We start from the raw sequence: 12,234 nt of genomic DNA, 5'->3' as shown, positions 1-12,234 counted from the left end.
GTCCTGGCTTCCCCTGCATGAAGGTGACAGTCACATACCTACAAGTGCTGACCAAGCTAGACAATTTTACTTAGAAGCTTTCTTTTGATATGTCTTCATAGAACTTTGTGAGGTCTGTGTTTCCCTTTGCTGATATTTCTGGGGCAATATTATAAATTTAGCGGGCTGTTAGAAAAATCTTATGGACTGACACATTTGGGGAAACTATTTGTATTATGTATTAGCATTATGTATTCTGACTGGAAAATGACGGTTTTACAAATCAGGTTCCCAGAATACATTTGAAGAGTTTCTAAGCTATTTGTCTTGATTATATTTTAATAGAATTCAGTGTAACCCTCGGTGTGAAAGATCTAAAAGCATTTCATTTTCCACTTTAGGGAATTATTTATGCATTTGTTTTAAAGGCAAAGGAATTTTTTTCATTTAAGATTTTTAAGCGGGGCATGGTGGCTCATGCCTGTAATCCCAGGACTTTGGGAGGCCAAGGCAGGTAGATTACTTAAGGCCAGGAGTTCATGACCAGCCTGGCCAATATGTTGGAACCCCATCTCTACTAAAAATACAAAAATAATAATAATAATAATAATAACTGGGCATGGTGGTGGGCACCTGTAATCTCAGCTACTTGGGAGGCTGAGGCAGGAGAATCACTTGAACCTGGGAGGTGGAGGTTGCAGTGAGCTGAGATTGTGCTGCTGCACTCCAGCCTGGGCAACAAGAGTGAGACTCTGTCTCAAAGAAGATGATTGTTGGCTGGATGTAATGCCTCATGCCTGTAATCCCAGCACTTTGGGAGGTCAAGGCAGGCAGATCACTTGACCCCAGGAGTTTGAGACCAGCCTGGCCAACATGATGAAACCCCTTCTCTACACAAAATTTAAAAAATTAGCCAGCCACGGTGGTTTGCACCAGTACTCCCAGCTACTCAGGAGACTGAAGCCGGAGGATCACTTGAGCCCAGCAAGAGGTCAAGACTGCAGTGAGCTGTGATTGTGCCACTGCGCTCCAGCCTGGGTAACAGAATGAGACCCTGTCCCCTCCCAACCCCTGCCAAAAAAAAAAGGATTCTTATGCAGTTTATAGCACAATATACTGAGTTTGACATAATTCTTTTTTTTTTTTCTTTTGAGAGAGAGTCTTGCTCTGTCACCCAGGCTGCAAGGCAGTGGCACCATCTCGGCTCACTGCAACCTCCATCTCCTGGGTTCAAGTGATTCTCCTGCCTCCGCCTCCCAAGTAGCTGGGACTACAGGCACCTGCCACCATGCCCAGCTAATTTCTGTATTTTTAGTAGAGTCAGGGTTTCACCATGTTGGCCAGGTTGGTCTCAATCTCCTGACCTCAGGTGATCTGCCCTCCTCAGACTCCCAAAGTGTTGGGATTACAGGCGTGAGCTGCCATACCCAGCCGACATAATTCTTTAAGGCATTATAAATTCAGTAAAACATCTGTGTGCGTTTAGTAGTAACAAGGAGGTTTGAGATTAAACACATATATGGGTGACATTAATACCAGTCATATTGTTGAACTGTGTGAAACAGTGATTCAAATTCTGTGTTAGAGATCAAGCAGTAAAAAACCTGCAAACCACACCAAATTTGAGTTATTTCTCTGTCTTCCTATTTACTGTCATTGAGATTGTTTGAGAGGCAGCAAGATCTGGGCCAAACATATAAGAACAGTTGGATCAGTAGAACCTGGAAAAGATCTAGTCAGCAATTTTTTTTCTTAAGTAAAAACATCCATATACTAGCTGTGGATTCTTAAGTATTTCTTCCTTTTTGTGATATGGGCCAACAAAAATGCCACATTCTCGCCCAAATATGTACCACAATTGATGCTTGATCTTGTGTTTTTCAGACCCCTCCATGTTGCTGCACGCAATGGCTTAAAGGTGGTAGTTGAGGAGTTGCTGGCCAAAGGGGCCTGTGTACTTGCTGTAGATGAAAATGGTAAGTCAAAATAGTCAACAGCAACTGCAGCTACCTCCCATAAGCTAGTTGAAGCCAGAGGAAAATGAGAAAGATAGGAGCTAGGAGCTAGTTTAAAAGGCAGTTAAGAATTCTGTCCCCCTTGGAAGTCCCATGTGTGTGAGAAATGAAGCAAGGATAACTTGTCCTGTCTGTCTTTTTGTAAATCACATAGTCTACCTGTAGCCCACCAGTGCTGTCCATTTTGCATGTGATGCCAGCAGCTGGTCTCTAACTCCTCAGCATTGTGGTTAAAACATTTTAGACACACTAAAAGGATTTCAAGTTGGCATTCGAAATTTTCACTGCAAATGCTGAAGAGTTGGGGATTACACATGTCATTAGTGCATGCTCAAGGGCTCAAATAAAAACCTAGATCTTTGAGTGTATTTAAGTTCATTCTGAGATCAAGCTTTTTTTTCTTTAAGTACAGATCAGAACTCATATTCCCAGTATGGAAATTTAAGGAATGAGAGTAAAATTTCTTAATTAATGTCTAGAACTGAAGCTTCCCCTGATCTGTATAATGTTCCTTTTCTAATGAACTAAATCTTAACAGAAGCTTTTTACTCTGCTTCCTAAGAAATGTTGAAAGTGAATAGTCACTAGAATTGTACTAAACTGCCATTTTAAGCACAATGCCTATTAACCTTGGGGAGCAAAAAAGGAACTTCTGGATATTTATGTAATTTTTAAAATGTGGCATTTAATTAAAGTATTATAATGTGTTAATGTAACTCAACTGCTTATTACAGGTATTGGAATTAGCAGCCCATGCCTATTTCTCAGAAGTAAGCAGCCATATTGACATCATTAGCTAACTCTTACTAGTTTTGATTTTCCAGCCCCATTTATCCTAGCATGTACCCTGCTCTGTCCCCGACCTGACTCATCTAGGAAGTGCAGAAAGCTCTCCTTTACTCCATCTCCTTGGTTTTCCTGCCTCACCTTCCCTCACTCTGTTATTGCTACTGTAGACTTAGGGTTGGCATGCAGAGGCCCACAGGTTTTCTCCAAAATGGTCAAAGAGAATAGAATAAATTAGTTTTGCTTTTCCTTGGTGTAAATCTGCTGCATTGAAGGTTTGTTCAGCTGATAGCAGCCTTTGGAACAAGAGCCTTGCATTGGTGCGGACCTGCATCCCAAAGGCCTGGGAACATTTGGGGCAATTTTGTACGGCAGTGCAACCATAATTCCTTTACTCATCCCTGACCTTTGTGGAATGGAATGTTAAACTACCTGTCCATTCTCATTTGTTTGAGAAAAAGAAATGATGTCCAAAAGGGCAGGATGGGGAGAGCAGGTAATGATAAAACAACAAAATGTTGAGTTTTATTGAGCAATTCCACTGAATGACTGAGCGAGTGCCCTACTCACTGTGTAGTTGGAACTTTGGCCAGCCAAGAAGGCAGCTAATCCTTTCAGGCTAGTAGAATAAAGGTTGGATAAGGGAAATAATCAACTGAAAGACTTCATATGCCTCCCCAAAGAGCCTGTATTATGAGTTAAGACAGCTTTCTTATCTGAACTGGACCCACTGAGTCTAAATGGTAGAGAATAACATGTTTCTAATTATAACAAGCATAGTAATTTTCTCACATCCATTACATTTTAGATTTGGGACTTTGGTTGGTGAGTGGCCATTTTTAAATATTCTGTTAGGCCAAGTGTGATGGCTCACACCTATAATTCCAGGACTTTGAGAATCCAAGGTCAGAGGATTGCTTGACCCAGGAGTTAACAGCAGCCTAGGAAACATAGCAAGAACTCAACTCTATTAAAAAAAAAAATCAGCTGGACATTGTAGCACACATCTACAGTCCCAGCTACTCGGGAGGCTGAGGTGGGAGGTTTGCCTGAGCCCAGAAGACAAGGCTTCAGTGAGATCAAGGCTCATGCCACTACAATCCAGCCTGGGCGACAGAGTGAAACCCCATCAAAAAAACGAAAACAAAAACAAAACAGTTGGTAAATTTCTCCTAAATGATAGTAAATTTTTAATTACAAAGTGCTTTCCTGTGTCTGATCTACTGAAATGATTCCATTTTTCTAAAACCAATTATTGGTGTCTACTTTCTAGGAAGCATATATGAAGTGACAGAACTTCATTATTCACTTTTGCAGTCATCTAATTTTCAATACCTTTTCTAATCGGACACACAATTACCTAACAATGGAAAGTCATTGTTCTCAGAATGAGAGTCCTTCTCAGGCCCAGGCCTGAGGCTCATGGTGTGCGTGTGCTCTCAGGTGGAAACATCTTCCTGGTTGTCCTGTTGCTGTTTATTGTGGAATTATGTCCCACACCCACCCCCTCGTGTTTCTGTTCACTAAATGAAGGCTGGAATCCTGCCTAACTTTGGATAATATCGTGCTTGTCATAGTCATATGAGCTGAAAACAAAAATAAAAAGCCCTCCATAAAATGTCTCCCCCTTCCTCTCCCCTCTAGCCTCACCCCTAGCATGACTTGTGAGAAGTAACTCCTCCTTTTACCTGGCATGATTTCTAACTCAACATACATCTCCACCTGTGAGATCATCCGAGATGTACTGTGGAATGCTCGTTCCTCCTCTAGACTCCCCAGAACTAACCACTGCCTTGTCTGCATTTACGCCCAGGTCATACCCCGGCCCTGGCTTGTGCTCCTAACAAAGACGTGGCTGACTGCCTGGCCCTCATTTTGGCTACCATGATGCCTTTTTCTCCTTCCAGTACAATGACGGCCGTCAACTTCGTTTGTTTAAAAAAAGACAATTTGAGCAGGACGACCCTCTCCAATCTTGGTAGCATGGTTAGCCTGTGCAGTAACAACGTAGGCTCGGAGGATGGGTACAATGAAAATGATTCTGATTCGGAAACGTTTTGACTTTGGACTGTAGAAGCTTTTCCTTGATCACCTGTGTTGGAGGAAGGGAAAGAAGCTTGAATTCCAGGTTCATGTTGTATTCAAATATTATTTGGGGCCTGGGCTTCCAGAAGTTAGTAGATAAGGAATTAATCGAGGGAGGGCAGTGAGGCTGTTGGGTGGAACACTCACACAGATGGCCTCAGTTTGGTTTTGTTTCACGTTTTCTTTAGATCTAAGATACATCTGTGAAAGTCTACCTCTCATTTTAAGTAAAGAATAAAAGATGTATTTAATTCCTGTTCTTCAGGGATAATACAACAGAGAGGCAGCTGTTCACTCTGAATAATTTTTCTTTTCATGTATTTAGCAGTGAGTTCTCAGAAGTCTATCAGTGTGACATTCATGTCCCTGGGGAGGGAAGGGAAGAGGTAGATAGGAAATGCCTCAAACCTCTTCTTACTTTGATGTTTACTTCCTCACTAGAAGCCAAAGGTAAAGGTGTTCATCTTCAGAAATAATGCCTGTAATAATCTTTTTAGAGAGTCCTCTATAGTAAGCATTTAAATATCCAGAACTTCTTTCTGAGGATCTCTGTTAAAGTTGCCAGATGAATTGAAAAACTGAACTTGCTTTTCTTGTTTAACACAGTGTTCCCTTTAACAAGCCTGTGACTAATTTTCACTTAAGTGATTGAACCCAAATTTATCTAATAACATTTTAGGTGAAATGATATTGCACCAGAACTTTGACACAATATGCAAAATTAACATGAAACTACCCTTTGTTAATTCCCTCTTAAATCAAAATACTAACTTTTTAAAAACATCAGAATCATCAGCGTTGTTCATTAGTAGTAAACTGAGCTTCTCAGTCAAGGTCATGCCATGTGAGTAAAAAGTGTGACTGTAAAAAGGAATAAAAAAGTGAAAGCAGAAAGGAGAAATGTGTGATATAGAATGTAAAGCCAATTGCCAGTTGCTTGATGATGAAATCAACATAGTGAATACTGTGTCTGCTCCTTCTGCCAAAGCTTCTAGGTCAAATGGACCCCGTTCCACACCTGGAACAGCTATACAAAAAGAAGAATGAGACTCTTTAAACATTATGCACATGTACACACACATATATGTGTGCATGTATATATATATATATATATATATGTGTGTGTGTGTGTATGTAGTTCATCAGCTCAGCTACACATGAGGACCAAAATGCTTCAGTCTAAAACAGAAGATTTACATTCTTTTCCTTCAAAATGCAAGTGAGAACTGAAGTAGGTTTTCTATGGAGTTAAAATGTATTCTTTCTGTGTACCAGTCTTTGTTGTATTTTATATTTCTTATGACACAGATTTCTAGTTGACAGCTTAACATTTGTAACTGATGATGTGTTGACCATGGTTTTTTGTTTTGTTTTGTTTTTTTGCCAAACTAGAGAAAATGTCCATATACTTTTGATGTAAATGTGTTTATATTTATTTGAAGTGAAACAAATGGCAAGGAAACATCCATTATTTGTTCTCTATTTTAATTGCTTTGTATCTTATTTAGAATAACAAAAGTGGAAAAACACATTTGACCCTGGGCTAGCCAAAAGCCCTAAGGCCGACCCAGCATTTCCACTGCTAAGGTTTCTAGCTGACCCTCAGGTTCTTCCGCATTGGTTAGAGAGGGCTACCATAGTCTGTAGCCAGTTGAGTTTAGAAGACATTGCAGTCTGGATGTTCTTCTGTGAGGTAAAAACTCAAACATGTAGTAGATCATATACACAAAGGCAGCCCAAAGAAATATCCAGAAATTACCCTAAGTTCACTGAAAAGCTCACATAGTCTCAGTAACCTAATGGGAAATGATGGCAGTGTGTGGGCACATGTGCCAAGAGGAAAAATAAAAATCACCAGCTCAAGTGCAATTTTCTGCTTGAGGAAGAGACAGGAAAGAAATGTGTCGAATTAGAGCAGGACTCTCTGACATTTTATAATGAGTTCCAGTTCCACCCTGGAAATTTCTGTTTTATAGGATATGTGAGATATTTCAAAAATAGTGTTCTGTTATATCTGGATCAAAGACAGATAACTGTATTATATTTTTCATCTAGCTGTAAAACTTTAATCTTACTTAATATCCTGGATTTAATTAAAACTCCTGTTGGGTTCTTCACAAATGAGAACTTGTTCAAAGGACTTATTGAACTGGTAATTTTGCTGAAAATTTCCCGCACCACCACCATTGTTTTTTGAATTCCTGGTCTTGTGCTCCCCTCCTTCTATCCTTTTTGTTTGTTTAGAGAAGATGAATTTTTAAAAAGCAGATAAATTGCTAACGAGCAATAATGACCTTATCTTTACCAAAACACTGAAAATTAAGAGCGATCCAGTGTTGAAAAAGCACAATATGCTGCAGTGTCTTTTTCTAGAAGTGAATGGAAATCTTGCTCAGTTGGCATTTCAAGCAGGAAATGAAATGCCTGCTTTAATGGCAAAGCGGCGTTAACATTTTTCCTGTCAAGTAGCAGAGAGTACAAGGATCATTTCAGCAAAGCAGTGACTCACCATGAGACGTTATCTCCATGGAGCTGCGTTTTGACTTTTTCCCACTCTCTTACTCATAGAAGGAGGACAAAGGAACAAAATGAAATCATGCTCACAACAAACTGTTCATTACATCAATTGATATCTCTTTCTTGCTTTCTTTCTCCCTTCCCCCAAGACTAATTTTTTTTTAAGAAGTGACTTTAAAAACTATCATTTCTGTGTTTTGATGACATCTCTTAGAAATAAAATTATGTTTGCACCACGGCTTTCTAAGAAAAAACAAGGTGTGTTTTTACCTGAGTCTTAGTTGCTTAGTGCTTTTACTTAAGTGTTATTTTTAGACTGTATTTTAACCACAGCCACAGGGATCATGTTTCATTGCTCTTACTTATTTGCCAGTGTCTGCCTGTCTTTGGTAAATGCATTACTATCTCCAAATTGCCTAAAATCTGCTATGATTCTACAGTAAATAGCTCAGGGGATTTCTATTTATCACTACTAAAAGGGCACCATACTATGTTTTGGTACTTTAGGCAGTAAACACTGCTCGACTTATCATTTTATTATTAAATTAGAACAAGAACATCAAATGGATTTGCTGTACTCGTTATTCTTTGTACTGTTGAGCGACTTGCTGTGCTTATATGTTGTGTTGGTTGAAGAACTCATCCCTTTTTTGTCTTGTAATATGAAGTTAGAGTGCCTTTTTATATTTGTATATTCTGAAAATGTTCTGTGGAATGTTTTGTATTTTTTCATTTGAGTGTTATCAGAGCAATATGATACCAGTGAGTTTTCATTTCAACCTTTCTTTGAATGTATAAAGTGTTTTTTTGCTATTTCCCCTTTTATTTGCATTGAAATGAATATGAAAATGCTAAAGTTTTCTATAGGAATTGTTTGATTTTGCAGTGCTAAAATGCTTTCTTCTTACAAAACTGTAAACCATAGGTCAGTATTATAGGGGAAAAGCATTTTAAGATAGTGACAATCTGAGTGTTTGTATAAAATGTAATTCTATGCGTTTCTTATGCAGTGATCTAAAAATTCAATGCAAATATATTTTATTTGGTAGTTTTGTCTACATATTTTATGCTTTAGCATGTGCAATATATCTTTGCAAAGCACGATGATACAAATCTGGTGCCAGTGTTATATTTTGCATAACATATTTGTAACAGCATAAAATACTGTTTGATGACTTCAGTGGGATTTTGTCTATAATTTCTTATGTAAACTGGAGTTGAATGACTCTGGTAAATGTCATGACTGTAAAAATGGGGAAAGTGACTTTTAGTTCAGTGAATGACTTTAAACCAATCTGAATCTTCTCAAGCACAGTTTAATACTTTTACAGTTACTGAATGCTCTAATAAGGTAACGAAATACTTAACTGTAATATACTATGGAAATGCATTCAGATGGTTATTTTTACAAATAAAAACGGTACAAATATTGTTGCAATTTGTATTTTTTTTAATTTTTCCAATTTATGCTTTTTCTAAATTATGCTAATTTAAATCTTTGGCCCCCAAGCCAAATTAACTTTAAATTTAGAAAATAATCAAAATAAAAGTGTATCTCCAGATTCATGATTTATGTTTGAATTATCATAATTACAGAAAAAATTCAAACATATATGCTTGTGTTTATTATATTTGCTTATACTTCCAACTTTTTTCCATAAAGCATTTTGTTTTGTTTAGTTTTCTGCTCTGTTGTCCAGGCTGAAGGGTAGTGGTAAGATCTCGGCTCACTGCAGCCTCAACCTCCTGGGCTGAAGTAATCCTCCTACCTCAGCCTCCCAAGTAGCTGGGACTACACATATGCACCACCATGCTTGGCTAATTTTGTTTTTTTTTTATAAAGATGTGGTCTCATTATGTTGCCCAGTCTAGTCCATAATGGATTTGAGCTGGCTTATGACAAAAGATGTGATAAACTAGAAGAAAAATGAGAACAGAGAAAAAGAATACAAACAGATACAGGAACCATAAAATTTAAGACAGTGTCTATGACTGAACTTGAGTTTGCTCGTAGCTTCCTTGCAGCCAGGGTAAGAAGAGAAATATGATCAGTTATATAGTTCACATATGTCAAAAGGAATAAGCTTATCAGGTCCTCAAAATTGTGAAATCAACCATGCCTATCTTTGGTACTGTCACCATTACCCTTCAGGGACTTCATAGCAACACAAAAACCTCCCTCTCTGCACTATCCTTAAAGGTATCCATAGAATTTCCTTCCCCATCTATCTTGCCATCCAAAATTTTTCATCTTGAGTAGTAACTTCAGGGACAGTCCCTGGAAGCACTATGGAACAAATTCCTAATGATGGAGTTTTCAGCTATTGACTAAGAGATTTGGGGGTGGTGCCTGCCTGAGTTCCTCAAATCAAGTATTATAGAATGTTAGCAGTTCTAACAGTCCAGTCCGATCATATCACCAGCTCTTTCAGGAAGAAACTGAATCCTAGAGAAGTTATACAACTTGAATTTTTGAAGATAGTGATCTGATGATACAACATCTGCCTCTAGATGGTCTTTCTTCGATGCCATCTTGCCATATTATGTTTTGTTTTTTCTGCCAGAAATGTTCAGGAAGGTTTTATACTCAGCCCTGCCTCCCTCCTTATTCAGATACACAAATCTGGGTGCTTCTCAGTTTTAAAGATTGTAAAGCCAGAATCACACCACAAGTGAGTGCCTCCTGTTGTTTAGAGCAGACTGGGTATATTAGTTATCTATTGCTGTGTAACAAATTACCCCAAAACTTAGTGCCTTAAAACAACAACTGTTTCCTAACTCACCGTTTCTGTGAGCCCTAGTTTAGCTGGGTCTTCTGCTCTAGGGTCTCTCACAGGCTGTGATCATGGTGTTGGCCTGGGAACGATCCATTTCTAAGCTTACTCATTATTGGCAGTATTGTTCTCGTGGGTTGTTAGACTGAAGGACTCAGTTCCTTGATGGCTATTGGCTGTCCACCGTTTCTTGCCAGATGGGCCTTTCCGAAGGGAAGCTGACAACATGGCAGCTTGCCTTGAGGGTGAGCATGCTGGGAAAAGCCAGAGAGAGAAGGAGCAAGACAAAGTCACAGGTTTTTGCAACTGAATTTCAGAAGTGATACTTCATCATTTTTCTCATATTCTATTCATGAGAAGCAAGTTACTCGGTCCAATCTATACTCCAGGGCAAGGGATTCCCCAAGGGTGTGAACAGCAGGAATAGCAATCACTAGGAGCCGTTTTTGGAAGCTACTCGCCACGTTGGTCTATCAGTGTCCTTTGAGGCTGTAACGGCACACCTTCTTCCCAGTCATTGATAAGAAAATTGCTTGCTTGACTTCCTGAACTCACCCTTTCAAGGAAAACGTAGAGATCCCTAATTTTAATTGTGCTCTCATAAGCAGAGAAACGTGATAATGGCCTCCACTGCAGTAATTATATTTTTGAACATTGACTTGGCACTTTGTCTCCAAACTGCTTGTCAAAGGATCCTTGTCGCTAATTTCATTTGGTAGGTTTAGATCCCTGTATATCTATCTCTCACTTACCACACTTAATGTGTTCCAAAATTAACTTGCAAAGCACAAAAGCATTAAGCTAAAAGGCTGTTAACATAAAAACATTGTGGGTAAAAGTACTGTATGAATTGTTTCTTTAGCATATTTCATCCTGAAGATACATTTGCTGTAAAATGTAAAGCACCAAGATAATGGCTGTGCCATTTATTAATTCTCAGGTACTCTAGGGAGTGATTGGAAATGTGTGGGCATTTGTGGTTGGTGCAATGGCTGGAGGGTGGGCAGGGTTGCTACTAGTATTTTTGGTTCTAAGGGCCAGGGAGACCAAATATGCCACTCAGCCCAGAGAACAACTGCATCATCCACAATTTCAATGCTCCTCTACCCCACTGTTCGCCTATTTGCCTTCCTCTTGTTTCTGAATCATTTCTTCGTCAATTTTTACTTGTGATGCCTGCCATATTTCCTTATCTATTTTCACAAGGGACTGCATAAACATACTTCATGTGCCCTCAGAACGAGAACTTACAAGGTTGAGAAGAACTTTAGAAGGCACTGCTGAGCACATATGCCCTGGTTATGTATTTTTCCAGGGGAGATTTGCACAGATCAAGACATTTTTAATTCCTTTATTACCAAACCACAAATGTGGATGTATGTCCACATTTCTTGTCTTAGGCAAGAGGTGATTGTATCTACTTTCCCGGTGGGGGGAACTCCTGCTCACAAAGAGGGGCACTTGGCCCAGAGTCACAAGCTCTGGCAACACAGTACTTCAGCCTCACAGGGTTCTCTAGGCACTGGTGGACACAATTTCTAGGATGCCATTTTCTACTTTTAAATGACAATTTAATGAAGTACTGTGTATTTTAATTCTGGAAGAATTTTATATTCAAAAGTAAAAATGCTGAAGCAGTACTTTCAGAGCACAAAAAGCTTACTGCATATTTTTTTCAGTATTGACAGATGAGAGGAGGTTCCCTCAGGAATGAATGGTAGAGAGAAGAGCCTGGAACTGTGGACACTGCAACATTTAGAGGTTAGGAAGAGGAGGAGGAGGCTCTAGCAGAGAAGACAAGACATAATGGTCAGAGGCAGGAGGAAAGCCAAGAGACCAAGATGTCCCTGAAGCCTGGGAAAGAAAGGGTCACAGGAGTGTCAGTTGTCTCTATTGTCTCAGTTGCTTCTGGGAAGTCAAATGCAGAGAAGCTGACCAATGGATTTGGCAACATAGAGTTTATTGATGACCTTTGCAAGAACAGATACATCAGAATGGTTGGGCAGTAGTCTAAAGATGGTAGCTTGAGGAGAGAGAGGGAAGGGAGAAGAAAGGAAGAAAAGTGAGGTGGTAACTGG

At 39.2% G+C, this 12,234-nt stretch overlaps 1 protein-coding gene across 12 annotated transcripts in view; it reads left to right on the top strand.

Moving 5' to 3' along the window:
* The window catches only part of ANKRD44 (ankyrin repeat domain 44), a 340,075-nt gene extending 331,255 nt beyond the window's left edge, over positions 1–8,820 (top strand). For 7 of the 12 annotated variants that reach the window (XM_078328068.1, XM_035305206.3, XM_035305208.3 and 4 more), the window contains 2 exons: positions 1,864–1,955; positions 4,594–8,820. In XM_078328068.1, coding sequence (XP_078184194.1) covers positions 1,864–1,955; positions 4,594–4,841 — 340 coding nt within the window. In that variant the 3' untranslated portion in view covers positions 4,842–8,820. The remainder of the gene's footprint in view (positions 1–1,863; positions 1,956–4,593) is intronic. The other 5 variants (XM_078328070.1, XM_035305210.3, XM_078328069.1 and 2 more) reach the window with 1 other exon arrangement.
* Positions 8,821–12,234: the final 3,414 nt, after the last annotated feature.

The sequence above is a fragment of the Callithrix jacchus genome, chromosome 6 (assembly GCF_049354715.1).
Source record: "Callithrix jacchus isolate 240 chromosome 6, calJac240_pri, whole genome shotgun sequence".
In the NCBI taxonomy this organism is placed as follows: Eukaryota; Metazoa; Chordata; class Mammalia; order Primates; family Cebidae; genus Callithrix; species Callithrix jacchus.
The sequence above is the reverse complement of the archived record's forward strand: the minus strand, read 5'-3'. Positions and strand labels throughout refer to the sequence as shown.